Source organism: Podarcis raffonei, chromosome 6 (genome assembly GCF_027172205.1).
Source record: "Podarcis raffonei isolate rPodRaf1 chromosome 6, rPodRaf1.pri, whole genome shotgun sequence".
NCBI classification, from domain to species: Eukaryota; Metazoa; Chordata; class Lepidosauria; order Squamata; family Lacertidae; genus Podarcis; species Podarcis raffonei.
This window is the reverse complement of record NC_070607.1, coordinates 98,719,677-98,745,117: the sequence shown is the minus strand read 5'-3', so window position 1 is coordinate 98,745,117 and position 25,441 is coordinate 98,719,677. Positions and strand designations below refer to the sequence as shown.

Below are 25,441 nucleotides of genomic sequence, written 5' to 3'. Positions count from 1 at the left end.
GCTTCCTCCAGTGAGCCAAACTGAGCCTTCTGAAGTCTCTGCCCCCTGGCAACTTCTCCCAAGCTTTGCCCCCTAATAAAGGGCCAAGCCTCTCACCTGGACCCTCCATGACATCCCACCTGCTGCACCCCCTGTGCTGTAGGACCAGTGAGGGACTGTGGGAAGCACTTGGTTCCTAAGGGGAAGGGGAAGAAACCCATCCTGGCTCTGGCTTTGCCATGAGAAGTTGCTCCCGAGGATCCTGTCTGTCAGGATCTGGCTCAGTGATCTCCCACCCTGCAGAGACCAGCTCAGAGCCCTGTGCCTCATTGAACTCCATAGCAGGAGCCTCTGGAGACCCTGACCCTGATTCTGGATCCTCACTGGGCTCTGGAGCTCCTCTGCAAGGATTTCTCTGGTGGGCCGACACTCAGCAGGGTCACTTTGCCTTTCCATCAGCTGATTGGGGAAGGAGAATAATTCTGCTTAGTACTGGGCTTGGGTTTGCAAAGCTCCCTTGTGAACCTGAACCCAGTGCCAAGCAGGATCAGCTGATGGGAAGGGAGTGCAATTCTGCTTGGTGCTGTTCTCCACTTGGCAGTGTGTCAATGGTTCTGGACAATGGTTGCCGGGTGATTTGGGAGCTGTCCAAAGTGGGCTCTGTGATGGCCCCACCCTATTTCTCAAGGCCGCCCATACATGTATCACATCAGGTGCTGGACAGGTGGGTATGGCTTGCCCCAAATGGCATTGAGGACCAAACGTGGAAGGCTGGTGGGGCAAGATTGGCAGGTGGGCTGAAGTTTCCTCAAACCTGCCCCATTGGGACAACAAAGTTGGGGACAACGCTGGAGAAGGAAGCAGGAAACACACACACACACACACACACACAGTCTAGCATGCAGATGAGTCAATGCCTTTATTGTGCAAAAGAAAAAGAGGATGCCAGATGCAGCAAACTTTGCTCAACCACCAGAAACCTGACAAGTTGGTAGAAAGCCAAGGTCTCAGATCGTGGTGCCTTGATGGTCACATTCGGAGAGGTCAGCAGGTCTTCAGATGATACAGGCTAAGCTCCATTCCTTGTTTCTGGTCATCCGGTCCGTCCAAGGTCTTCTGCGGCAGAGAAACTGAAGGGAAGAAGACCAAGAGGGTCACGATGGACAGCTGCAGCTTCCACACACAAGCTCAATACTGAAGTCCTTTTGGCCATTGCAAGAGCCCTTCACTGTGTGAGATGTAACATAAGCAGTCAAGTACAACATTTCCTGTTTGCCTAGAAGGGACATGCAGGAGAATGTTGGTCCAGCCAGGAGGACTTCCTGTCACACCTGGTCTGGAGCATCCTCCCCCTGCATGTGACCAGGTAGATGAGCATGACCCTGAGAGACCCCATAAGAAGGCTGGCCATGCAGCCATCTTTCTCTTGATGCTGTTCCCTTGATATATTTTGCTGTCTACGGGCTCTCAGCCAGCAGCACATGGGGTCATCCTCACAAAGGATGTAAGCCACACTTTTTTCTGTAACCAGACGCTAAAGCCTTCCTTCAGGGAACCCACTGTGAACTGAATGTAACCAAACTTCTTATCGTTACTTTTGAAAGAAGACTGTTGTGTCTTTATTCTTTTTAAGAGGGATTAAAGGGGACTTTACCAGGATCAAACCCAATCTGGACAAGCCAGGTTGGATTGCTTAAGTAAAGAGATTCAAATGAATCTACCAACTAGCTTTCTGCTATATACCGGGGAATGTATTCTGCTCCTGACTCAGTAGCGTGATAATATTTAGTCAAGCTATCCTCTCCTACTATCCACAGCATTCCCACACACTGCTAGGGTTTCCACCCATCCTGTATAATAAAGGATCCTTCCATATTTTGATGTTAAATGTTACATCATGTATTGATTCAATAGGGCACACTTTGCCCTGTATTATTTCTTCTTCTTCTTCTTCTTCTTCTTCTTCTTCTTCTTCTTCTTCTTCTTCTTCTTCTTCTCTCTCTCTCTCTCTCTCTCTCTCTCTCTCTCTCTCTCTCTGCCAAGTTAGGGATCCTCTCCAAAGGTATGTGTTTGAAAGGGTATGTGAAAGGTCATGCATTTAAGTTGTGGGTAGCAAAGCATAGACAGATTTACAAATTCAAGTGTGTGTGCATGTTTGTGTGAGCAATTCAGAAGGGCCGTCCGGTTAGGCTGCAGTAGATTGCAATGGATTGCTTTGAAATTAATAATAATAATAATAATAATAATAATAATAATAATAATAATAATTTATACCCCACCCATCTGGCTGGGTTTCCCCAGCCACTCTGGGCTGCTTCCAACAAAATATTAAAACTACAAGTCATTTCTGCATAAGATGGCAGGCAGAGGAGCCAGAGGAGCAAGGCAGCTGCTTCAGTCTGTTGCCAGGCCTGTCTGGGTTGCCCAACTGCCACATCTCAGCAACCTTCTGTAGTTTGCAACACCACCTGCCTGTGGACAAACTGCAGTGTGGCAACATTTCATCATTTTATATATTAGGTAGATATTGGCAGTCATCCACAATACATCTAAATACATACATTAAACAGAAGCATTAGTTCATTCAATCCAGCAATTGAGGAAAGAAGGAAAGCCTACCAGATACTTCGGGTTTTAAGGCACTAAGATCTTCCACAAACCCCAGTCATTCTGGCTCCTGCATTAAAGAAAAAGTCTGTCCCACTACACCCTACCATCCACCAAATTCAAAACCATCTCACCTTAGACAGGAAAACGGCAATCTCGTGGGCATCCACCGCAGCACTTCTGAACACCGGGGCAGGACCAGTCATCTCTACACCGTGCAATGCAGATTCCCACACCTCGATTCGGGGGGCATCGTCCAGGCTTCCCTGCAAAAGAGCAAAGCCCTCACTGACTCTTGGGCTCCCTTTCCAACCTGAAAGTTCTAGTCACCTGATGGTCTAGGCAGCAGACAAAGCTTGTCCATCATGCGTTATGGTGGCCTTCTTCTCCTTGTGGGGCTCCTTGCCTCAACTGCCTCCTGCCTCCAGCCAGAATTCAGGTAAGCACTTCTGAGTATAGAGATTCTGCAATTCTTCATAAGTCACAATGGCTTTGGTTCACGAAGAAGAGGAGCTTCCTATCCCACCCCACCCTCCACAGAATAAATGGTCTCACCTCTGACAGGACTGGCACAAGCTCGTGGGCAACTCCCGCAGCACTTCTGAGCTCCAGGGCATGACCAGTCATCCTTACACCGCACCACGCAGGGTCCAGCCATACCTGGCCGACCCCCAGGACATTGCCCAGGCTTCCCTGCAACAGAGCAGAATTCCAAGGTTGAGAGATGTCTTTGGCCAGAGAGGCTCTCTCTCTTCATGTGGGATGGGGCTCCTTTGCATCCAGTAGCCCGAGGAGCCCAGGATTCCTAAGGTGGCCTCTGTTCTGCTCAGGGGTCCGAGGTGTCACACAAAACTAGACTTCCCAATAGCTCCCTACCCCTGCTGTAGGGTGGTCCCTGCACTCTCAGCAGCTCAGGAGCAGAACAAGTCCTGTCTTTTGGAGCAGCAGGAAACAAGATTGCTCCATCTTCCATGTGGTGGCCCTTCAAGTATTTGAAGATAGCTCTCCTACCTCCTCTCAGTTGTCCCTTCTCCAGGCTAAGCAGACCCAACTCCCTCCACCATTCCTCATAACGTTTTGTTTCCAAACCCTTTACTTCTTGGTCCTCCCTCCCCCGCAAGAGCCCCTTTTAAAATTTTCTTTTTTGGGAGGACAAGTAATAATCATAAATAAACATTGTGCACCCAACCCCCTTGAGACCATTTCATTGTAACTATCCAATTTCCCAAGATTTCTTGCGGTGGTTTGACCCCTTTTCCGTTTTAACAGCACAAATTGTACAAACACCCTCCATATCTCCTCAAAATCATTTCTCCTGCATATTCCCCGTCTTACCTTAATGGCCCATGCTAATTTATCATTAATAGCTATACAGTGACAGATAGGTAGCCGTGTTGGTCTGCCATAGTCAAAACAAAAAAAATTTTTCCTTCCAGTAGCACCTTAAAGACCAACTAAGTTAGATAGGTACAGCACGGCTACCTATCTGTAACTGGAACTATGGAAGGCACCACATTGAGCTATACAGTGGTACCTCGGGTTAAGAACTTAATTCGTTCCGGAGATCTGTTCTTAACCTGAAACTGTTCTTAACCTGAAGCACCACTTTAGCTAATTGGGCCTGCTGCTACCACTGCGCGATTTCTGTTCTCATCCTGAAGCAAAGTTCTTAACCCGAGGGACTATTTCTGGGTTAGTGGAATCTATAACCTGAAGTGTCTGTAACCCGAGGTACCCCTGTATCCCATACCTCTTTGTACCATTCTTCCATTTTATATTCTGCTTGCCCCTTCCACTTCCTACCTATAATAATCTGTGCAGCTTCCAATACATTTGTGAGCAAGTCCTTCACAGCCTGTGAACCTCCCACCCCATCGTCAATTGATAATAATGCTACCCCTGGACTTTCGGTCAGCTTTAATCCAATCTTTTATACAATCTTCTTTTATAAATTCAAGGTTTCTTATCCCGATTACAAAATTTATTCATCATGCTTTGCAACCCTTTATCTCTGTCTCTGATATCTTAACTGGTAACATTCTAAATAACAAAATAGTCTAGACAAAATTTTCATTTTAATAATCTCTATTCTTCAAAACAATGAAAGCTTAATTTTCTCATATTCCTCTAGCTTTTCCTTAACTTCTTTCTTTAATTTGTTAAAATTTTCTTGTTCTAAATCAGGCATAGGCAAAGTCTGGCCCTCCAGATGTTTGAAACTACAATTCCCATCATCCCTAGCTAACAGGACCAGTGGTCAGGGGTGATGGGAATTGTAGTCCCAAACATCTAAAGGGCCGGACTTTGCCTATGCCTGTTCAAAATATTTTAATTTCTTGTTATATTTATTCCCAAGTACTTGATTACATTTCTTACTTTTACATCTATTTTTATTTCCTTCAAAAAATTTCTTGTTTCATCTTCCTCATAGTTAAATGTCATCATCTCTGGTTTGGACTAATTGGCTTCTCCAAACAATTCCTGGCCTTCTTAGTCCAGTCACCCATTCTGCTGCTTCCTTGACAAAGAACATGCCTGGCAGTTTTACCAGGGACCAGGAAGTGAGTTTTCTGCAGTCCCTCTGGCTCCATTAACCCTGTCTAGGCTCCCTCTTCACAACACATACCACCTGCCTTCACCCAATCTCTTACCTGCTGGCCTCTGACCAGAGGTGGGTGTCAGCTCAGTCCAGAGGGCGAGGAGACCCACAAGAAGCACTAAGCCAGCAGACCTCATGGTGCGACAGGCTAAGAGGGCAGTCCACCACCCAGCCTGGATTTGCTATATATATATATCTCCCAGAAGCATCAGGGGATTGCAGAACCACAACACGCCCAGGAAGGTGGTGAGCAGGACAGAGTGGATCTTATTTCACCAGGTTTTGTAACAAACCGTCCCAACGGCTGAAAAGCTGTGGGCAGCCTTTCCACAGCGGTGCCAGAGTGAGGAGGGTGCCACCTCCCAAGGGAGAAGGGGATTTGGGGCTGCTATTCTGCAAGCCAGGATGCCCTTCCATGCTATTCCCCGTTGCACTGGCAGCAGAGAGGGAGGCAAGGGGATTCCTGCATTGCAGTGGCTTGGACTGGATGACCCTCGAGATCCCTTCTGCCTCTACAATTCTGTGATTCTACGGTGGAGCTCCAGTGGGAGAGGTTCTTCTGCCCTCCCAAAGCCCCCTGAAAGGCTCAGCCTGGGTCCCTGAAGGCTGCTTGGACCATGGCAAAACTCAGGGGCAAACTGAAGATGCTTCTCCACCCCAAAGGAGTGGGTGGCAGGAGCTTAGGGGTGCCAGCCAAGGGTTAGCAAGCTGCTCATAATATTTTAAAAGCCCCAAGCAGTGAAAATGAGCATAAATAGCACAAAAATGCATCATAAAAACATGTGGAAAGAGAACAATACAGCTTTGCTGCTAAAAAGTGACCAGTAATATCTATATTTGACCAAGGACTAATCTGAAATGGTTTGGCAGAACATAAAGTTATTTTGTAAAGGATGAAAACATAAAATAATTGACCCATGCCATTTTTATCCTCAAGGGGCGAGGGTGTTCCCTCTTGACCCAGACAGGAGGGTCTGTAGTGGAGGCAGAGCTATAGAAGGGGAGATGGATGTTGGAGATGAGGACTCCCCAGGCAGACCAAGGCAGGCAGGCCTGGGATCTTCTGACTGGTGGCATGATGTCTGCTCCCACCAAATCCTTCTGCCACCCCGTCTGGCCTGCTCAGCTTCCCAGGACTAGAAGGGAGAGGCAACATAAGGCTGGGATGACAGGTCACTGGATCTCTCCCCATTCCCAAATGATTCTCCAAAGCAGTGCTGGGGGCTCCCTCAGGTCTTCTTCTTTTTTGGCGATCACTCATGGCCGAGTAAGATTGTCTTACATGAACACAGTTTTAACAATGAGTCCATAAGTGGTGATGTTAGAAATACTGACAGCTCCAAGGCAGCAGCTTCCTCCAGTGAGCCAAACTTGAGCCTTCCGAAGTCTCTGCCCCCTGGCAACTTCTCCCAAGCTCTGCCCCCTAATAAAGGGCCGCGCCTCTCACCTGGACCCTCCATGACATCCCACCCTGTGCTGTAGGACCAGTGAGGGACTGTGGGAAGCACTTGGTTCCTAAGGGGAAGACACCCATCCTGCTTTGCCATGAGAAGTTGCTCCATAGGATCCTGTCTGTCAGGATCTGGCTCAGTGATCTCCCAGTCTGCAGAGACAAGCTCAGAGCCCTGCGCCTCGTTGAACTCCATAGCAGGAGCCTCTGGAGACCCTGACTCAGATTCTGGGTCCTCACTGGGCTCTGGAGCTCCTCTGCAAGGATTTCTCTGATGGGCCAACACTCAGCAGGGTCACTTTCCCTTGCCATCAGCTGATTGGGGAAGGAGAATAATTCTGCTTAGTACTGGGCTTGTGAACTTGAACCCAGGGCTAAGCAGGATCCCTCTCCCTTTGCATCGGCTGATGTTAAGGGAGTGCAATTCTGCTTGGTGCTGTTCTGCACTTGGCAGTGTGTCAGTGGCTCCGGACAGCAAACTGGCTGCTGGGTGATTTGGGAGCTGTCCAAAGTGGGCTCTGTGATGGCCCCACCCTATTTCTCAAGGCCGCCCATACGTGTATCACATCAGGTGTTGGACAGGTGGGTATGGCTTGCCCCAAATGGCATTGAGGACCAAACGTGGAAGGCTGGTGGGGCAAGATTGGCAGGTGGGCTGAAGGTTCCTCAACCCTCCCCTATTGGGACAACAAAGTTGGGGACAACGCTGGAGAAGGAAGCAAGGAAAACACACACACACACACACACACAGTCTAGCATGCAGATGAGTCAATGCCTTTATTGTGCAAAAGTGAAAAGAGGGTGCCGGGTGGAGCAAAGTTTGCTCAACCAGCAGAAACCTGACAAGCTTGTGGAAAGCCAAGGTCTCAGACTGTGGTGCCTTGGTGGTCACTTTAGGAGAGGTCAGCAGGTCTTCATATGATACAGGCTAAGCTCCACTCATTGTTTCTGGTCATCCGGTCCAGCCAAGGTCTTCTGCGGCAGAGAAGCTGAAGGGAAGAAGACCGAAAGGGTCACAATGGACAGCTGCAGCTTCCACACACAAGCTCAGTCCTAAAGTTCTTTGAGCCATCGGAAGAGCCCTTCACTGCTAGGGTTCCCACCCATCCTGTATAATAAAGGATCCTACCTTATTTCAATGTAAAATGTTACATCATGTATTGGTTCAATAGGACGAAGTTTGTCCTCTATTTTGGCTTTTCTGTCTCTGTCTCTCTGCCAAGTTATGGGATCCTCTCCAAACTTATGTGATTGAAAGGGTATGTGAAAGGTCATGCATTTAAACTGTGGGTAGCAAAGCATAGACAGATTTACAGAGGAAAGGTTACTGGATATTTTGAGCTCTGAGACTACAAAACCTTCCACAAACTCCAGTCAGTCTGGTTCCTGAATTAAAGAAAAGTCTGTGCCACAGCACCCCACCCTCCACCAAATTAAAAACCATCTCACCTTAAAACAGGGTTACGGCAATCTCGTGGGCATCCACCGCAGCACTTCTGAACACCGGGGCAGGACCAGTCATCTCTACACCGTGCAATGCAGATTCCCACACCTGGATTCCGGGGGCATCGTCCAGGCTTCTCTGCAAAAGAACAAAACTCCTGGTGACCCCTGGGCTCCCTTCCAACCTGAAAGTTCTAGGGTTCTGTGGCTGAGAGATGCCTTTTGGCCAGAGAGACCCTCCCTGTGGCATTGCAGTGGAGTTCACTTGTGTCTGGAACTCAGAAGATCCCAGAAATCCTCAAGTGGGCACTGTTGCCTTCAGAGGTCTGCCTGGTACTCTCCAAAAACAAGACATCCCAATGACACAACCACCCACTTCTCCTTTGCTGTTATCTTGAGAAGGAGAAAGGAAGGCATTTGTCGATGGGTAGACAATGCTGGAGATCTTGCTAGAAGCCGATGTTCCTGCCAGCACCTTGGAGGAAGATCTGCCTTGGGAGGAAGAGAAGAAAGTTCTTACCTGGCTTCTGGCTGGAGGCAGGTGCCAGTTGACCACAGAGAGCGAGGAGCCCCACAAGGAGGAGAAGGCCACCACAACGCATGATGGACAGGCTTTGTCTGCTGCCCAGCTGACTTCTTGATCTCAGGAAGCAGGTTATATAGGGAACTCCTGAAGCAGGAGGGCCAGAGGAGGGGACTGTAAGTGGGACAGAGGGGACATTCTTTTCTTTCCAACAAAGAAGCTAAGGCTTTTTGTGACCTGCATGCATTACTGGACTCTAGGAAGGGCAGCAGGGTAGAAGTGAAAATTGCCCCTGTCATCTCCCTTGTAAAAATCCCCATAATTGAGATTCTTTGGCCTAAGGACATTTCTGTTCCCCCAGGCCTTTTAAGACATTTGTTGTACAGGTGCTGATTAGACCTGTCTATGCATCTGATAATGGGATGTGGGTGGCACTGTGGGTTAAACCACAGAGCCTAGGACCTGCCGACCAGAAGGTCGGCGGTTCGAATCCCCGTGACGGTGTGAGCTCCCATTGCTCGGTCCCTGCTCCTGCCAACCTAGCAGTTTGAAAGCACGTCAAAGTGCAAGTAGATAAATAGGTACCACTCTGGCGGGAAGGGAAACGGCATTTCCGTGCGCTGCTCTGGTTCTCCAGAAGTGGCTTAGTCCTGCTGGCTACATGACCCGGAAGCTGTACGTCTGCTCCCTCGGCCAATAAAGCGAGATGAGCGCCGCAACCCCAGAGTCGGCCACGACTGGACCTAATGGTCAGGGGTCCCTTTACCTTTACCTTATGCATCTGATGGCTGGCTTTTCTCTTTCTTTTCCAGTTCTGTGCTGTGTATTATGCTTCCCTGTGCAAGTTTTCTTGAACTGCTATTTAAGCACATTTTAAAATTGTTGCGACCTGCCCTTCATCATAAGGTCCCTGGCAGCGTAACCAGCTGGAAAAGAATCGCATCCCTGATCTTTGGGTTTTAATCAAGTATTAGCAGCTTTTGCCAAAATTGCAGAGAGATCCATGATCTGCTAGCTTAAAGTGAGAGTAAACAGGTAAATGAAGAAAGGGCTGCTACGGTTGTTGTACTTGTTGTTGTTGTTACCCTACCAGGGACCTTATGATGAAGGGTGGGTCACAACAATATAAAAATGTGCTTAAATGTTTCATTTCATTTCACTTTTAATTTGAATTTCAATAGAGACCAATGTCAGGTTCTGCACTTAGGCAGGAAGAACCAGATGCCCAAATATAAGATGGGGGACACCTGGCTTACTAGCAGTACATGTGAAAAGGATCCAGGGGGTCTTAATAAACCACAAGCTTAACATGAGTCAACAGCGTGATCCAGCAGCAGCAAAAAAAAAAAAAAAGTTAATGCTATTCTGTGCTTCATCAAGAGAAATCTGGTGTCCAGATTAAGGGAAGTAATAGTTCCACTCTATTCTGCATTGGTCAGACAAACATCTGGAATACTGTGTCCAATTCAAGAAGGATACAGACAAGCTGTAACATGTGCAGAGGAGGGCAACCTCCTCTGCAAGGGTCTGGAAACCAAGCCTTATGAGGAATGGTTGAGGGAGCTGGGTATATTTAGCCTGGAAATGAGGAGAATGAGAGAAGATATAATAGCCATCTCCAAATATCACATGGAAGACAGAGCAAGCTTGTTTTCTCCTGCTCTGGAGGGTAGGACTTGAACCGACAGCTTCAAGTTACAAGAAAGGAGATTCTGAATAAATGTCAGGAAGAACTTTCTAAGGTTGTTTGATAGTGGAACAGTCTCCTTTGGGAGGTGGGTTTTTCTAAGCAGAAGTTGGATGGCCATCTTTAGCTGAGATTCCTGCACTGCAGGGGGTTGGACTGGGTAACCTTTAGATCCCGTCCCAGTCTAAAATTCTATGGTTCTATGGATTTGAATACTGCCTTTCTATATCACTGTACACTGCAAAAGGGGGTTTACAAGCTGAAGAAACAACAATGATTACACACCTTATAACAATCTGATCCAATATAAAAATGTCATAATATAAACATAACTTTAAAATAAACCACTTATATTAAAATTAAAATAACATTCAATAATCAATTGAAACATAATGATACACAATAAAATTAAATATCAGCAAATAATAATTAAGCAGGAATTCACTCTTAACAATTACAGCAAATAATTTCTAAACTATAATCAATAATAGCAACAGCATGTCACAGCACATAAAATAACACAATACAAATTGGCAAGCAAAGACACAAGACTTATAAAATTATTGTTCTATCCCTGAATGCCTCTTCTCTCTTCCCAGCCGCTTCTGCTGCTCCTAAAGTCAGGGTCAGGGAAAGTCATGGATGGTTTAGCTAAGATTCCTGCATTGCAAGAAGGGGTGGACTAGAGGACCCCTGGCTCCCTTCTAACTCTACAGTTCTATGATTCTATGATTCCATGAAAGGCTCCTTGGGCTGAGGGTGGAGCAAGGCAGGTGGGAGAAGCACAAAGTCTTCCTCCCCTCGTCACAGTAAAACATAATATGCAGCACAGAACTGAAAATGAAAAAGGAAAGTGTTGCGTACTAAGCTTGGATCCTAGAACAATAGGCAGGTAGGATCCTAGAATGCAACAACTGATTGGCCTGCAGGAAAAGACCAATCAGGCTCCAGGAGGAAGTTAATCCACCTATTAGGCTGGTAGGATCCTAGAATGCAACAACTGATTGGCCTGCAGGAAAAGACCAATCAGGCTCCAGGAGGGACGCAGAATCAGCCAATCAGACGGGACTCATTGTGTAAATAATGTATATAAAAGCCTGAGGTTTGGGCGGCAATTCAATCACTGTTTTACAAGCTGCAATAAAGAGCATGAAATCACTACAGGACTCTGAGTATATTTCAGAAAGCTAGTAATAAAATGCTATAAAAAGGTCTAATCTCCACCCGTACAACAAAGGTCTTAAAAGGTCTGGGAGCACAGAAATGTCCTAAGACCCAAGAGTCTCAGTGATGGGTTGTTGTTGCTTTACCAGGGAGATGACAAGGGGAAATTTTCACTTCCTTCCTAGGGACCGGAAATCCCTGCAGCAAGGTCACAAGAAGTGCTATGGCTTACTCCTTGATCATTGGTTGTTATACCTGGTTCAAAGAAAAGAATGTCCACTCTGTCCCACTTGCTGCCCTTACCTCTGTCCCTCCTTCCTTCACCTCCTGCTCAAGGAATTCCCCATAGAACCTGTTTTCTGAGATATAAGTGAGCCTGTGGTCTGGACAGCAGGCAAAGCCTGTTTTTAAAACGTGCATAAATAACAGTTCAAGGTCTCAGGATCTTGGACATACTATCTATCTAGAGCAATGGGAGAAACTCTGGCAAGAGGATATACGATTTACTGCCTCATATACAATTAAAGAAAATTTTGTAAAGATGTTCTATAGGTGGTACTTAACACCAGTTAAGTTGGCAAAGATATATAATTTGAAATCCAACCTCTGTTGGAGACGTGGTGGAGAAATAGGAACAATAATACATATGTGGTGGAGGTGGGAGGAAATTAAGAAATTTTGGATAGTAGTACATGAAGAACTAAAGAAGATGTTGAAAATATCAATAACAGATAAACCAGAGTCATATCTCCTTGGATTGATAGATGAAGAGATACCACCGGGGGGGGGGATTTTTCCATGTGCAAGTACAGCTGCTAGAATAGTGATTGCTGCTACGTGGAAGTCACAAACCATACCCACAAAGGAGGAATGGATTTGTAAACTAAATGAATATATAATTTGGCAAAATTAACTGCTGTAATAAGAAATCAGTCAAATCAAAAATTAAAAAAGGAGTGGAAATGTTTTGATGAATATATGGCAAAATATTGCTCAAAAAAAGATACGCTAATATGCCTAGATTAAAATGTGAAGTACTGGATGGAAGAAAATTTAGTAATGAAAGATAATAAGAATATATAGATGATTTGAGAGGATTATAGAATTCAAGGATTATTTAAATTGTAAATTATTGTAAATTGTAAATTGTATAATGTGGAGGAAATCGAGTGGGGGTGGAGGGAAGTGGGAGGAAGGAGAAAAGAATAATATGATGGATTGAAGAAATATAAACGTAAATGTATGGGGGATGGGGAGGAAATGGTGTTGGCTTTGGCTTTGGCACATCTGTATTGTAATGTAATATGTGAAAACCAATCAATCAATCAATCAATCAATCAATAAAATAACAGTGCAAGAAAACTAGCCCAGCAAAGCATAATACACAGCACAGAACTGAAAATGAAAAAGGAAGCTAGTAATTAAATGCATAGACATGTCTAACTGCCATCTGTACCACAAATGTCTTAAAAGGCCTGGGAGAAGAGATATGTCCTAAGGCCAAAGAATCTCAATTATGGGGGATTTTTACCAGGGAGATGACAAAGGGCAACTTGCACTTCCTGCTGCACTTCCTAGAATCCAGTAATGCCTGCAGGTCACAAAACGACTTTAGCTTCTTATCAACGGTTTGTTGCAAAAGCTTGTTGGAAAGAAAAGAATGTCCCCTCTGTCCCACTTACAGTCCCCTCCTCTGTCCCTCCTGCTTCAGGAGTTCCCTATATAACCTGCTTCCTGAGATCAAGAAGTCAGCTGGGCAGCAGACAAAGCCTGTCCATCATGCGTTGTGGTGGCCTTCTCCTCCTTGTGGGGCTCCTCGCTCTCTGTGGTCAACTGGCACCTGCCTCCAGCCAGAAGCCAGGTAAGAACTTTCTTCTCTTCCTCCCAAGGCAGTTCTTCCTCCAAGGTGCTGGCAGGAACATCGGCTTCTAGCAAGATCTCCAGCATTGTCTACCCATCGACAAATGCCTTCCTTTCTCCTTCTCAAGATAACAGCAAAGGAGAAGCGGGTGGTTGTGTCATTGGGATGTCTTGTTTGGGGGGAGTTCCAGGCAGACCTCTGAAGACAACAGGATTGCTGGGATGAGAACTCCATTGCAATGCCACAGGGAGGGTCTCTCTGGCCAAAAGGCATCTCTCAGCCACAGAACCCTAGAACTTTCAGGTTGGAAGGGAGCCCAGGGGTCACCAGGAGTTTTGTTCTTTTGCAGAGAAGCCTGGGAGATGCCCCCAGAATTCAGGTGTGGGAATCTGCATTGTACGGTGTAAAGATGACTGGTCCTGCCCCGGTGTTCAGAAGTGCTGCGGCAGTTGCCCACGAGATTGCACTAATCCTGTCTAAGGTGAGATGATTTTGAATTTGGTGGAGAGTGGAGTGCAGTGGGACAGACTTTTTCTTTAATGCAGGAGCCAAAATGACTGGGGTTTGTGGAAGCTTTTGGAGTCTCAGAGCTCACAATATCCGGTAGCCTTTCCTTTGTAAATCTGTCTATGCTTTGCTACTCAGAACTTAAATGCATGACCTTTCACATACCCTTTCAGACACATACACCTGGAGAGGATCCCTAGCCTGAATCAGAGCTCAGAATATTTGGTGGCCTTTCCTTCTTTCCCGAATTTCTTCTGTTTAATGTATATATTTGGAGGTGTTGTAGATGGCCCTCAATATCTATCTAATATATGAAATAGTGAAATGTTGCCACACTGTAGTTTGGCCACAGGAAGGTGGAGTTGCAGTCTTGATGCAGGCATGATGAGAGTTGGTGAATGAGCAACCCACAAGGGTACGCAACAGACTGCAGGAGCTGCCCTGCTCCTCTGGTTTTTTGCCTGCCAGGCCTGATGCATCTGCCACCAGAATCCACACACCCCAAGTGGTTGACTCTGCTACTGGCCACCTTAGAGAAGACGAGGGGATGATTCTCCCTGCCCACTCATCATGTGAAGTGGAGAGCACTTGCAATGGCTCAAAGGACTTTAGTAATAGAGCTTGTGTATGGAAGCTGCAGCTGTCCATTGTGACCCTCTTAGTCTTCTTCCCTTCAGCTTCTCTGCCACAGAAGACCTTGGCTGGACCGGAAGATCAGAAATAATGAGTGGAGCTTAGCCTGTATCATTTGAAGACCTGCTGACCTCTCCAAATATGGCAATCAAGGCACCGTGATAGGAGACCTTGGCTTTCCACCAGCTTGTCAGGTTTCTGGTGGTTGAGCAAAGTTTGCTGCATCTGGCATCCTCTTTTTCTTTTGCACAATAAAGGCATTGACTCATCTGCATGCTAGACTGTGTGTGTGTGTGTGTGTGTGTGTTTCCTGCTTCCTTCTCCAGCGTTGTCCCCAACTTTGTTGTCCCAATGGGGCAGGTTTGAGGAAACTTCAGCCCACCTGCCAATCTTGCCCCACCAGCCTTCCACGTTTGGTCCACAATTCCATTTGGGGCAAGCCATACCCACCTGTCCAGCACCTGATGTGATACATGTATTGGCGAGCTTGAGAAATAGGGCGGGGCTTGCGCAAAGCCCACTTTGGATGGCTCCCAAATCACCCAGCAACCAGCACAGGGGGTTGCAATGGCTGGGAGGCCATGGAGAGTCCACCTTCAGCTGAGAGGGTTGGCCCTTTCAAGGCAGCAGAGTTTAGAAGAAGTTGCCTGGGGGCAGAGACTTCAGAAGGCTCAGTTTGGCTCACTGGAACAAGCTGCTGCATTGGAGCTGTAAGTGTTTCTACAAGACCTGACTGTAGACGTGCAGAGGGCCACAAGGCCAGCTGGCTAGCCCCAGCTTGGCTGTCTCCTTCCAGCCATCCCGCTGCGAAGACCCATCGGCCTCTGCTCCGATGTAAATCAGCGACCTGGGCTTCAGAGCCAGGGCACACTATCAGCAAAGTGAACTACGCACACAAAATAGGCGTGAGGCTTGTGGAAGCATACTACAATACAGCTATGGACAAAGAAACATGTCGTCACTCTCTTTCCGTCTTCTCAGAGAGACAGGGAAAAGCATAAGCTATACACACAACGGAAGTTCCCAGCAGGCTGTGCTGGAATGTAAACAGACATGTGACGTGCAACAGTTCCACACGTCTGCTCCTTAAGGTGGAATGGAAATCTCAACACTGACCTGAGGCAGCCCCCAGCACTGCCTTGGAGAATAATTTGGGAGTGGGGAGTGATCCAGTGGCCTGTCATCCCAGCCTTATGTTGCCCCCCCTGGGAGTCCTGGAAAGCTGAGCAGGCCAGACGGGGTGGCAGAAGGATTTGGTGGGAGCAGAAATCATTCCACCAGTCAGAAGATCCCAGGCTTGCCTGCCTTGGTCTGCCTGGGAGCCATTTCCTGAAATGGGTCTTGCCAGCTGGGAAGTGTAAATGGATATATCATAAAGACACCAAAGTTTCCACTGTTCCAAGGAAACCAGTGCCTGGGTAAGCGACTGGTAGCCCTGGACTCTTTCACTGCTTGGAGGTTGGGGTGGCATGCAACCTGATTAATTGCCATTTTCAGTGGCAATGGGTGCCATCATGATTTTCAGAAGCCACTTTGAGGGATGTGGAAGGTTTGATCAAACCGATGTTTAGGGAAGTTGTTAATGTTTGATGTTTTATCGTGCTTTTAATATTTGGTTGGGAGCCGCTCAGAGTAGCTGGGGAAACCCAGCCAGATGGGTGGGGTATAAATAATAAATGGTGATTATGATGATGATGATGTTTGATCAATCATATGTGTGCAGAATTGCAGCCTTAACTGCACGATGCCAAAAGGACACCCTGACTTCATTGAGTAATTTCCTCTTGAAAGTGGCCCCCACTCTCAGACCCTTCCCTCTCCACCTGGGAGCAGCAGTATGGCAAAAGGCAGGAGCTGGTTTCAGAGGAGAAGGGGAAAACCCTCAAGAAGGAGACCAAGTGGGCCTTAAGAGAGAATAAAATGAAAATGATTTACAGGTGGTACATGACACCAGTCAAGCTTGCAAAAATTTACCATTTGCCCGATAATAAATGCTGGAAATGTAAAGAGTCTGAAGGTACATTCTTTCACCTTTGGTGGACATGCCCAAAGATCAAGACCTTCTGGGAAATGATCTATAATGAAATAAAAAAGGTATTTAAATATACCTTTCTGAAGAAACCATAGGCCTTCCTCTTGGGCATGGTTGGCCAATTGGTGTCTAAGAAGGACAGAACTTTCTTTATGTATGCCACAACAGCAGCAAGAATACTGATTGCAAAACATTGGAAGACACAAGATCTACCCACCCGGGAAGAATGGCAGATGAAGGTGATGGACTTTATGGAAATGGCCAAAATGACGGGCAGAATCCGTGACCAGGGAGAAGAGTGGGTGGAAGAAGACTGGAAGAAATGTAAAGCTTATTTACAGAAATATAGCAAAATTGAGGAAATGCAGTAGGAGGCTGGAATGAAGTTATGTGACTTTTGCATAAATACCATAAAGGACTTAAGTTAAATAGATTGTTGGAGGAAATGAGGAAAAGTAAAATTATATTATGTTGAGATAAATTAATGGTTATAAATTGGGGAAAGATGGAAAGAACTTGCTGAAATAGCTAATTGAAGCAGAACACAAAAAAAGGGAGGTGTGAGGAGGTCAAAGAAACAAGCTAATGAAGCTAAGTTAAGATAATAAGGTTTATTGTATTTTTCTGTATTTTCTGTTTTGTTGTTTGATTGTTTTTATTTTTTTGATGTTTTGTTGTTGCTTTTTTTTCTTTCTTTCGTTGTTGTATTTTTAAAATTTTAATAAATATTATTATATATGAAAAAAGAAGGAGACCAAGTGGGATGGGATGACTATTCTTTATTGGAATGAGAGAAGAGAAGAGCCTCTTTGGTTTTTTGTTTTTGGCATAGTGATTTGAAGATGTGCCTTAACCTCTAGATCATTAGACACCATGCAGGAAGGGACAATGATCCTGGGTCTCCACCAGAGAGAGAGAGAGAGAGAGAGAGAGAGAGAGAGAGAGAGAGAGAGAGAGAGAGAGAGAGAGAGTTAAAGCTGACGAAGACGTTCTGTCCTTGTAGGAAAAGTCATACCTGTAATTGTTTAATCAATTCATTGAATATCTCCCCCACCCCCTCAAAACCACCTTCCAGAGTCTTCCACAAGTACAATTGGGGGATATGTTAGTGCTGGGTCTAATTAGGCAAAGTTCTGAGAAGCAGATGAAAATTTCCTGCCCCGATAAAGCTCACGGAAGCCAACTGCTGCCACAATTATGCAGAGTAAGTTCAGTTTGATTCTGCAGAAGGAATGCTGTGAGTTTTCAGAGGCATCCACTAGATGGCTCTGTGCAATGCCTATTCCTTAGTCACGAAATGTGATGGCAAGTTTCAGTGCTTAGAGTGACTGCAAGTACTTAAGCAGGGTTAAGAATACTTTGTAGGTGAGTGAAGCCACTTGGAGGCTGAACTAAGTGAAGAGGAAGTGGCTTCAGTTCAGCTCTTTGTTCATGTTCATCATTCTTAATAATAATAATAATAATAATATCTTTATTGTCATTGCCCCCTCTCAGGGACAACGAAATTACTCATTAATTACTCATATTATTACGAAATTACTCATATTATTCTCCCCTAGGATCTTCACAACAACCCTGTGTGAAAGGTCACATGTAGAGTTAGTAGCTGTGGAAATGTATCTCCACAGAGAGTAGGAATAAATGGACAGTTCCCCCAATGGAGGGGTGAAGAAAGTGGATTCCCCCAAGGATCACTTTTGGGACGTGTTTTTTTCCCCTCTACCTGGTTCATAAGCAATCTAGAGTTCAACCCTAACTCTAGATTGCTTATGAACGGTGAAGTGGCCACCCCAAATTTGTCAACCATCTGTCTGATTTCTCATCACTACTGGTTGCAGTGAGATTCATGTGTTCTGGTTTGGTTGTTTACTCTCTGAAGATTTCCATGCTTTGGGGGTTCTACAAAACTTTGACACATGTCCTTCCTTGTTGCAATTAAAGCAATTGACTTTTCTGGGTTGAGCCTTGCCCCACCTTCTTTCAATTGGGACCCATAGCTTGAGTTACAATGTCTTGAACTCCTTATTGGAGATTGCTATTCTCTCTCTACACATTCTATTAAATGTCCAATAAGATCATCAAGTGTTAACTCTGTAAAGGGATCCATCTGTGCAATAAACAATTCAAACTTACATCCTAGTGACCCCAGAATGATAGAATTGTAATTCTAAGATAGTGACAGCAGTCACAAAATTAAAGGACGCCTGCTTCTTGGAAGAAAAGCAATGACAAACCTAGACAGCATCTTAAAAAGCAGAGACATCACCTTGCCAACAAAGGTCCATATGGTTCAAGCTAACCCCAGTAATGATGTATGGAAGTGAGAGCTGGACCATAAAGAAGGCTGATTGGCAAAGAATTAATGCTTTTGAATTCTGGTGCTGGAGGAGACTCTTGAGAGTCCCATGGACTGCAAGAAGATCAAACCAATCCATTCTGAAGGAAATCAGCCCTGAGTGCTCACTGGAAGGACAGATCCTGAAGCTGAGGCTCCAAGACTTTGGCCACCTCATGAGAAGAAAAGACTCCCTGGAAAAGACCCTGATGTTGGGAAAGGTGGAGGGCACAAGGAGAAGGGGACAGCAGAGGACGAGATGGTGGGACAGTGTTCTTGAAGCTACCAGCATGAGTTTGACCAAACTGCGAGAGACAGTGCAAGACAGGAGTGCCTGGCGTGCTCTGGTCCAGGGGGTCACGAAGAGGCGGACACGACTAAATGACTAAACAACAAAACAATAACAACATTATTATTATTTCACCTTGCCTGAAAGTGCCACAATGACTAAGGGTGTCTGGCTGTTAAGCAGAAGGTTGGTGGTTTGAGCCAACCGAGGAACTCCTATGGGCAGGGGGGTTGGACTAGATGACCATTAGGGTTCCCTTCTAGGAGGTTATAGCTCTGATTCCTGCTTTACAGCAGGTTGGACTAGATGACCCTTGGGAGCCCCTTCCAACTCTCCCCTTCTGTGTTTTTATCTCTCTGATTCTTGCCCCACTGGGGGTTTTGGCTAGATGACTTTCGGGATCCCATTCTATTGTCCCACTCTGTGCTTTTATATCTGAAGGATCCTTTCCCACTCTCCTCTCCTCTCCTCCACTTCTACGATTTAGGACATTTCTCCTCGAACCATGAAGTGGCTTTGGGGGCAGAGAGAACCACATTTTCATCCTCGGGACTCCGTCCTCGGATCGACCTCTTCTTCCTCCGTCAAAAACAAGTCAACAGCCCAAGGGCGCCAGGTCGTTCCGTCGAAAGATTCGTGGGTGGCTTCGGTTGAGCAGCCGCCCACCTGGAAGGCCTCTTCTGTGGAGCAGGTCGCGCCTGTCTCCAGATACGGAAACAGCCGCCTTGCGAGTCGCCAAACCGGTCCGTCGAGAATCTGTCCTCGTATTATTTGGCAGGCGAAAGCGCTCACCGCTCTACGGGCAAAAAGACGCCGGAGAACTCCGAGACGCTCAGCCGCACCCACCGGTGGGGTGCGCGGACCCCCGAACCGGCCCCCGAGGATCGCCAGGGGCCGCCTGGCGCAGCTCTCTGCCCTCGAACCCGGAGCCTCGGCGGCGCCAAACGAAGCGAAGCCTGGCCTGGAGCGGCAGAGTCGCGGGCCCCAGGCCTTGTTCGCCCGCGGAGATTTCGAGCACCAGCCCCAGCGGTTCGGAGGGGTTCGCCGCACCGGAGGAAGGAGAGGGCGGCCCGCGGGGCACCGGCACCCTTTGCCAGGCCCAGGAGGGAGCGCTGGGGGAAGATGAAGCCTCTGTCGCCTCGACAACAGGGAAAGGAGACCGGGTGGTGCCCGAAGACGCGGCGACGAGCGGCGACGAGGAGGATGGCGCGTCCAGAAAGTCCCCAGGGCTCCTCGGGGACGCGCTTGAGCCCGAGCGGGCGGCGTCTGCGTCTGAAGGAGAGTTCGACTGCATTCTCCCGGCGCCCGGTGGACCAGAGGATGCGAATGGCGCGGCAGGAACGGGCGAGAACGAGCCTCCTTCGGCGCTGCCCAGCGCGTCCCCCGACGGAGAGGAGGATGCGGAGTGCCCGATCTGCACAGAGTTTTACGACGGCGACGTCCACCGCCCGTCGCGCCTGAACTGCGGCCACGAGCTGTGTGCGCGCTGCCTGGGCGCAGTCCTGGAGGCGTCGGGCGCCGCCGAAATCGGCCGCGCGCGCTGCCCGCTGTGCCGCCAGAAGACGCCGGTGATGGAGTGGGAGATCCGGAAGCTGCAGGAAGAGATGCTCTTGCTCGAGTCGCCGCAAGAATCGGCGGCCGGGCGCGCGGAATTCGAACCCTTGCCCGAACGCCGGCCCGGCGCCTGGGGCCGCCTGGAGCACCGCTTCCAGATGCGCTTCCGCGCCAGCCGCCCCGAGCACGGCGCCCTGCCCTGCCTGCGCTACCCGCTCGGGATGGTGCAGGCGCTGGAGCGGCTGGAGCGGCGCAGCCGCTGGCTCTACCGGTTGGTGCTGCTGGGGCTGCTGGCCGCCGAGACGCTCAGCCTGTTGGTCTTCTTCCTGCCGCTGCTGGTGGTCTTTCTGCTCTTCGCCATCCTGGAGAGGTGGCGGTGAGTTCCGTCGGATAGGAGAGGAGTGGCTCTCCAACTCGGATCTTCGCGGGAGGAGCGCGCGCGGGCCTTTCAAAGGGCTGCAGGATTCGGAGTCAAGGAAGCGCTTTACACAAGGCAAGCAGGATGGGAACGTGAGAGCGGGAGGCTCTTTGGGCATTGCAAGCAGGATTCGAACTCAAGAGCAGCCTTCGGTTGAGCAGGAATTGCAGAGCCCGAAAAGGATTCGAATTCGAGAGTGGCGCCCCTTTCGCCCCTCCTGCTGTCGCCGGCCAAGCAGCTGCGAAAGTGCTTGAGGGCTTGGGTCGTGGAGACGAGAGTGGCCTCATTCTGGGAGCCGAGTGGTGGGGAAGGGGGAAAGGGACCCGAGGGCCATCCAGCCCAACCTCCTGCGAGACAGGCATCTCCACCTGAGCCTCCAGGACAGATGGCCACCTAACCTCTGCTTGGAAACCTCCAATGGGATATTCAAGAAACAGAGCTATAATGGCTGAGAGCCGTCCTCATCCCTCTTCTCCTCCTTTAATTTATCGACCTCTCCTTTAAAGCCGTCCAAGCTGGTGGCCAAAACTACCTCCTGCAGCTGTGAGTTCCAGGGTTTAGCTATGGGCCAAGTAAACGAGGATTTTATTTTGCCCTTTTGCGGAATGGAGTCAGCTGCTGTAGCCCTTTGGGGTACCTCCTCCCACACCCCCACACCCCTGCTAGGGGGTCAGGGAGACCATCCTTTTATTGGAGATTCTTGCCTTGCAGCGGTTTGGGCTACATGACCCGTGGCATCCCATCCTATTGTACCACCCCATGTTCTTATAACTGTGATTCTTGCCTTGTGTACACTTGAAAATGTTGGCAGCATTAAGATAAATTCAACAGTGCAAACAAGTTTTGATGAATGTAATAATGGATTACTGAATGGTTTAGTTTATGTAAAATATGAAGGAATTTATGATATGCAAAATGAACCGTGGAAAGAGAACAAGGGAAGTCATTGACATTTTCAGGTTGTTTAAATGAATATTCTAAATTGTAAAACAGAAAATTTAATAGAAATTATACACAAAAAGAAAAGAAAAGGCCCGTTCTTGTGTCGCCACCCTCTGGACCGCTGAAAGAGGAGGCACACAAAGAAGGGCCTCAGAAGATGATCTCAGGGTCCGGGTAGGTTCATATAGAAATAGTCCTTGAGGTATTGTGGTCCTAAGCTGTTTAAAGCTTTATAGGTCAAAATTGGACTTTTAATTGGGCCTGAAAACTAATTGGCAGCCAGAGCAGTGGGACCAGGATTGGTGCAATAGGCTCAAACCGTCTTGCCCTGGTGAGCAACCTGGCCGCTGAATTCTGCGCTAGCTGAAGTTTCCACACTGTCTTCAGAGGCAGCCCCACGTAGAACGCATTGCAGTAATCTAACCTTGGGATTACCAGAGCATAGACAACAGGGGTTAGACTGTCTCTGTCCAGATAGGGGCGTAGCTGGGCCACCAGCCAAAGCTGATGGAAGGCACTCTTGGCCACTGAGGCCACCTGAGCCACAAGCGACAGCAAAGGATCCAGGAGGACCCCCAGGCTATGAACCTGCTCCTTCAGGGGAAGCGTAACCCCATCAAGAACAGGCACCTCCCAGTCATCTGTTCTAGGGAACCACTCACTAACAGGGCCTCTGTCCTATCTGGGTTGAGCTTCAGTTTGTTGGCTCCGTTATTGAGGCAAGACACTGATCCAGAACTTCCACTGCCTCACCTGCAGGTGTAAAGGAGAAACAGAGCTGAGTGTCATCAGCATATTGCTCACAGCAGACTCCAAACCTCCAGATAATCCCACTTAGAGGTTTCACATAGATGTTAAGCATCTATGTTGTTGTTGTTGTTGTTGTTAATGTGGGGGACAGGATTGAGCCCTGCGGAACCCCACATTGAAGGTTCCACGGGGCTGAATAGCATTCCCTAAGCAACACCCTATGAACTAGATGACCCTCGGGGTCCTTTCCCTGTCAGTTATTCTAGGATTTAATAGCTATGATTCCTGCCTTGCAGAGGGATGAGCTAGATGACCTCTGGGGAGTCCCTTCCACCTTTCGCAGCTGGCACCTATAGGAATCAATCCCACCTCCTTGGCGTCACCCTTTCTCCTCCTGCCGTTTACTCAGTTTGGTTTGCTCTGCGGTCACCTTGGGAAATACCCTTCCTCCAGGGGAGTTGCTTTCCAAAGCGGACTTTGATTTTTTATCTTTTTCTGCACACACATACACTGCCGATTAGAAATCAAGGCAGCCTTGACCTTGGTGAGACCTCCAGTGCAAGAGGCAATCTATCTAGATTCCATCATCATCATGACTATTATTATTTAGAAGACTTATTATTATTATTATTATTATTATTATTATTATTATTATTATTAGCCTGGAAAGGTGCCTTCTGCAGTACCTGAGGAACCGAGTGCTTCCCACAGTCCCTGGTCCAAGAGCCCAGAGGGGGCAGCAGGTGGGAGGCCATGGAGGGTCCACCTTCAGACCTTGGGCAAAGTTGCCTGAGGGCAGAGACTCAAGAAGGCTCAGTTTGGCTCCTGGAGCAAGTGGCTGCCTTGAAGCTGCTATAAGTGAGTATCCAGTAAATCACCAAGCTAGACTGGTGATGGCGGCACTCGCCCTTCTTCTGGTAGGAAGTATTTTGTGAGGGGATGAGGGGTCAAGGAGGGTCAGTTGTGGTGGAGTGAGAAACGTCCCTATTTTCATCTGAGGAATGTTGGAGGGTATGAGATGGTGCATTGGCCTGATCCAGCAGACTCTTCTTATATTCTTTTTTTTTTAAATATTTTTTATTAACCGACCAATCAAATCAAATTAAATCACATCACATAAATTCCGAATTACAAAGCCGAATTTTAAATTTTTGTTGGGGGGACCCATATTTCAAGATCCAAAGGGGGATTCTGATCATCTTCTTGCTACTGCGTTAATGTCCAAATCAGTCCAAACAAAGTTCATAATTCTATCCAGTCTTATCTTGCTGTTTCCACATCTCATCTTGTTCGTATATTTTCTCTTTTTTCTTTATCATCTGATAATCTCCTTAAGCCGAAAAACACCAATAATAATCCTGTGTGAATTTTTCCGTTCGTCCAATCCTCAAATCAAGATGGTTTCCATATATCAGCACCTTCATAGATAACATCGCTCTTTCCATCATTAATCACAGAACTGTCGTTCTTAAGTCCCTCTGAGGAGTTTCACCCACAATATATAAACAGCTCTATTTCTCTATTTCTCCTCCCAGACTTAAGTCCTCCGACAGAACTTCCCAATATGGCGACGGTATTTTTAACTGCGTCATTCCAAAGCCCTTATACATTCCACGCTCTTCTTAAAGCATGCTTTGGTTAGAAAATTTATCTTCACACAGACATAAATCCACAGCTTAAGTCCTTCAAACGACATTTCTGACTTGTGAGGGGGGGGGATTCTTGTTTAATCACATAGAGGAAAGAAAGGAAAGTTTTTTTTCCCCTCCCCCATCCAGTCCTTTTGCCATACCGAGTCTTGGTGTATCTTCATCTGGTTAATTCTTGTTCCTCCGACTCATCTTGTTTATCAGAGATCTCTTCTGTTAGCAGTCTTTACTCCCCCTCCTTCCTTGAAATATGTGCATTCGCTTCCTCCTAATTGTTTCTTTTGAAGTTCTTGCAGCTAGTGGCACGGATCAGAGACGGCGTCCAGGAGCGCCGAGATCCCACAGGAGGGCATTCTGCCTAGTGCCCCCATCCCCACAAATTCGGGGGTGGTATAGGGCACAGCAGGCAAGGGCAGTCCCACCCCACAATCCTGGGGGGGTAGGGAGGCTATTTACTCCCATCACAGCCTCCAAATCACCTCGTGTGGGTCAGAGAGATGTTATTGTCAGCCATCTTCTGATGCGCCCCTAGTGGCCCCTCGACTCTTCTTATGTTCTTAGGGGTGTGAGGCTTGTCAGCCCCAGACACAGTTCAGCTCTGTTCCCACCTCACCTGGAAGCTCATTTTGTGTTTTTATATTGTGACTTTATCCTGTGAACTGTCCTGAGACTTGAGGTACAGGGTGGTTTGCAAAGAGGAGGAGGAGGAGGAGGAGAAGAAGAAGAAGAAGAAGAAGAAGAAGAAGAAGAAGAAGAAGAAGAAGAAGAAGAAGAAGAAGAAGAAGAATTGCTATTTTTCTAGAAATAGAGGTGTCAGAACTCACCATGAACACCTCCCTCATTTTCTCAGAATGGCAATGGCACCTACCTGAGAGGAACTCACTGAGTTCTGGCTGAAAAGAGGCCCTGATAATAATTCGCCCAAACCATTTCAGAATAGCGCTATTGGTCAGACATAGATATTACGGGTCACTTTGTAGCTGTGTGGTTGTATTTTTATGCTGCTTTTACATATTGTT

The 25,441-nt window shown here is 47.4% G+C and overlaps 2 protein-coding genes across 2 annotated transcripts; one reads left to right on the top strand and one right to left on the bottom strand.

Annotated features, from left to right (window-relative positions):
- Nucleotides 1-1,120: 1,120 nt before the first annotated feature.
- Nucleotides 1,121-5,332, bottom strand: LOC128416708 (omwaprin-c-like). Its single transcript, XM_053394766.1, has 4 exons — nucleotides 5,238-5,332; nucleotides 3,142-3,279; nucleotides 2,721-2,852; nucleotides 1,121-1,207 (listed from the first exon to the last, which is right to left on the bottom strand). Exons 1-3 carry the CDS (start codon nucleotides 5,320-5,322, stop codon nucleotides 2,722-2,724), a joined length of 354 nt encoding a protein of 117 aa, XP_053250741.1. The 5' UTR covers nucleotides 5,323-5,332; the 3' UTR covers nucleotides 1,121-1,207; nucleotide 2,721.
- Nucleotides 5,333-13,722: 8,390 nt separating this feature from the next.
- On the top strand, nucleotides 13,723-23,858 carry LOC128415495 (uncharacterized). Its single transcript, XM_053391735.1, has 3 exons — nucleotides 13,723-13,794; nucleotides 16,245-16,351; nucleotides 19,705-23,858. The coding sequence occupies exons 1-3, from the start codon at nucleotides 13,723-13,725 to the stop codon at nucleotides 21,041-21,043; spliced, it is 1,518 nt and encodes a 505-aa protein (XP_053247710.1). The 3' UTR covers nucleotides 21,044-23,858.
- The last annotated feature ends 1,583 nt before the right edge of the window (nucleotides 23,859-25,441 follow it).

Bases quoted from the DNA above. Each gene is read 5' to 3' on its own strand.
- LOC128416708 (XM_053394766.1), bottom strand. From the start codon at position 5,322: ATGAGGTCTGCTGGCTTAGTGCTTCTTGTGGGTCTCCTCGCCCTCTGG. The intron at 3,280-5,237 runs GTAAGAGATTGG...GCTCTGTTGCAG, and splicing joins CTCTGGTCAGAGGCCAGCAG to GGAAGCCTGGGCAATGTCCT. The intron at 2,853-3,141 runs GTGAGACCATTT...GCTCTTTTGCAG, and splicing joins TTGTGCCAGTCCTGTCAGAG to GGAAGCCTGGACGATGCCCC.
- LOC128415495 (XM_053391735.1), top strand. From the start codon at position 13,723: ATGACTGGTCCTGCCCCGGTGTTCAGAAGTGCTGCGGCAGTTGCCCAC. The intron at 13,795-16,244 runs GTGAGATGATTT...TCCTCTTGAAAG, and splicing joins TTGCACTAATCCTGTCTAAG to TGGCCCCCACTCTCAGACCC. The intron at 16,352-19,704 runs GTGGGCCTTAAG...GTCAAAAACAAG, and splicing joins ACCCTCAAGAAGGAGACCAA to TCAACAGCCCAAGGGCGCCA.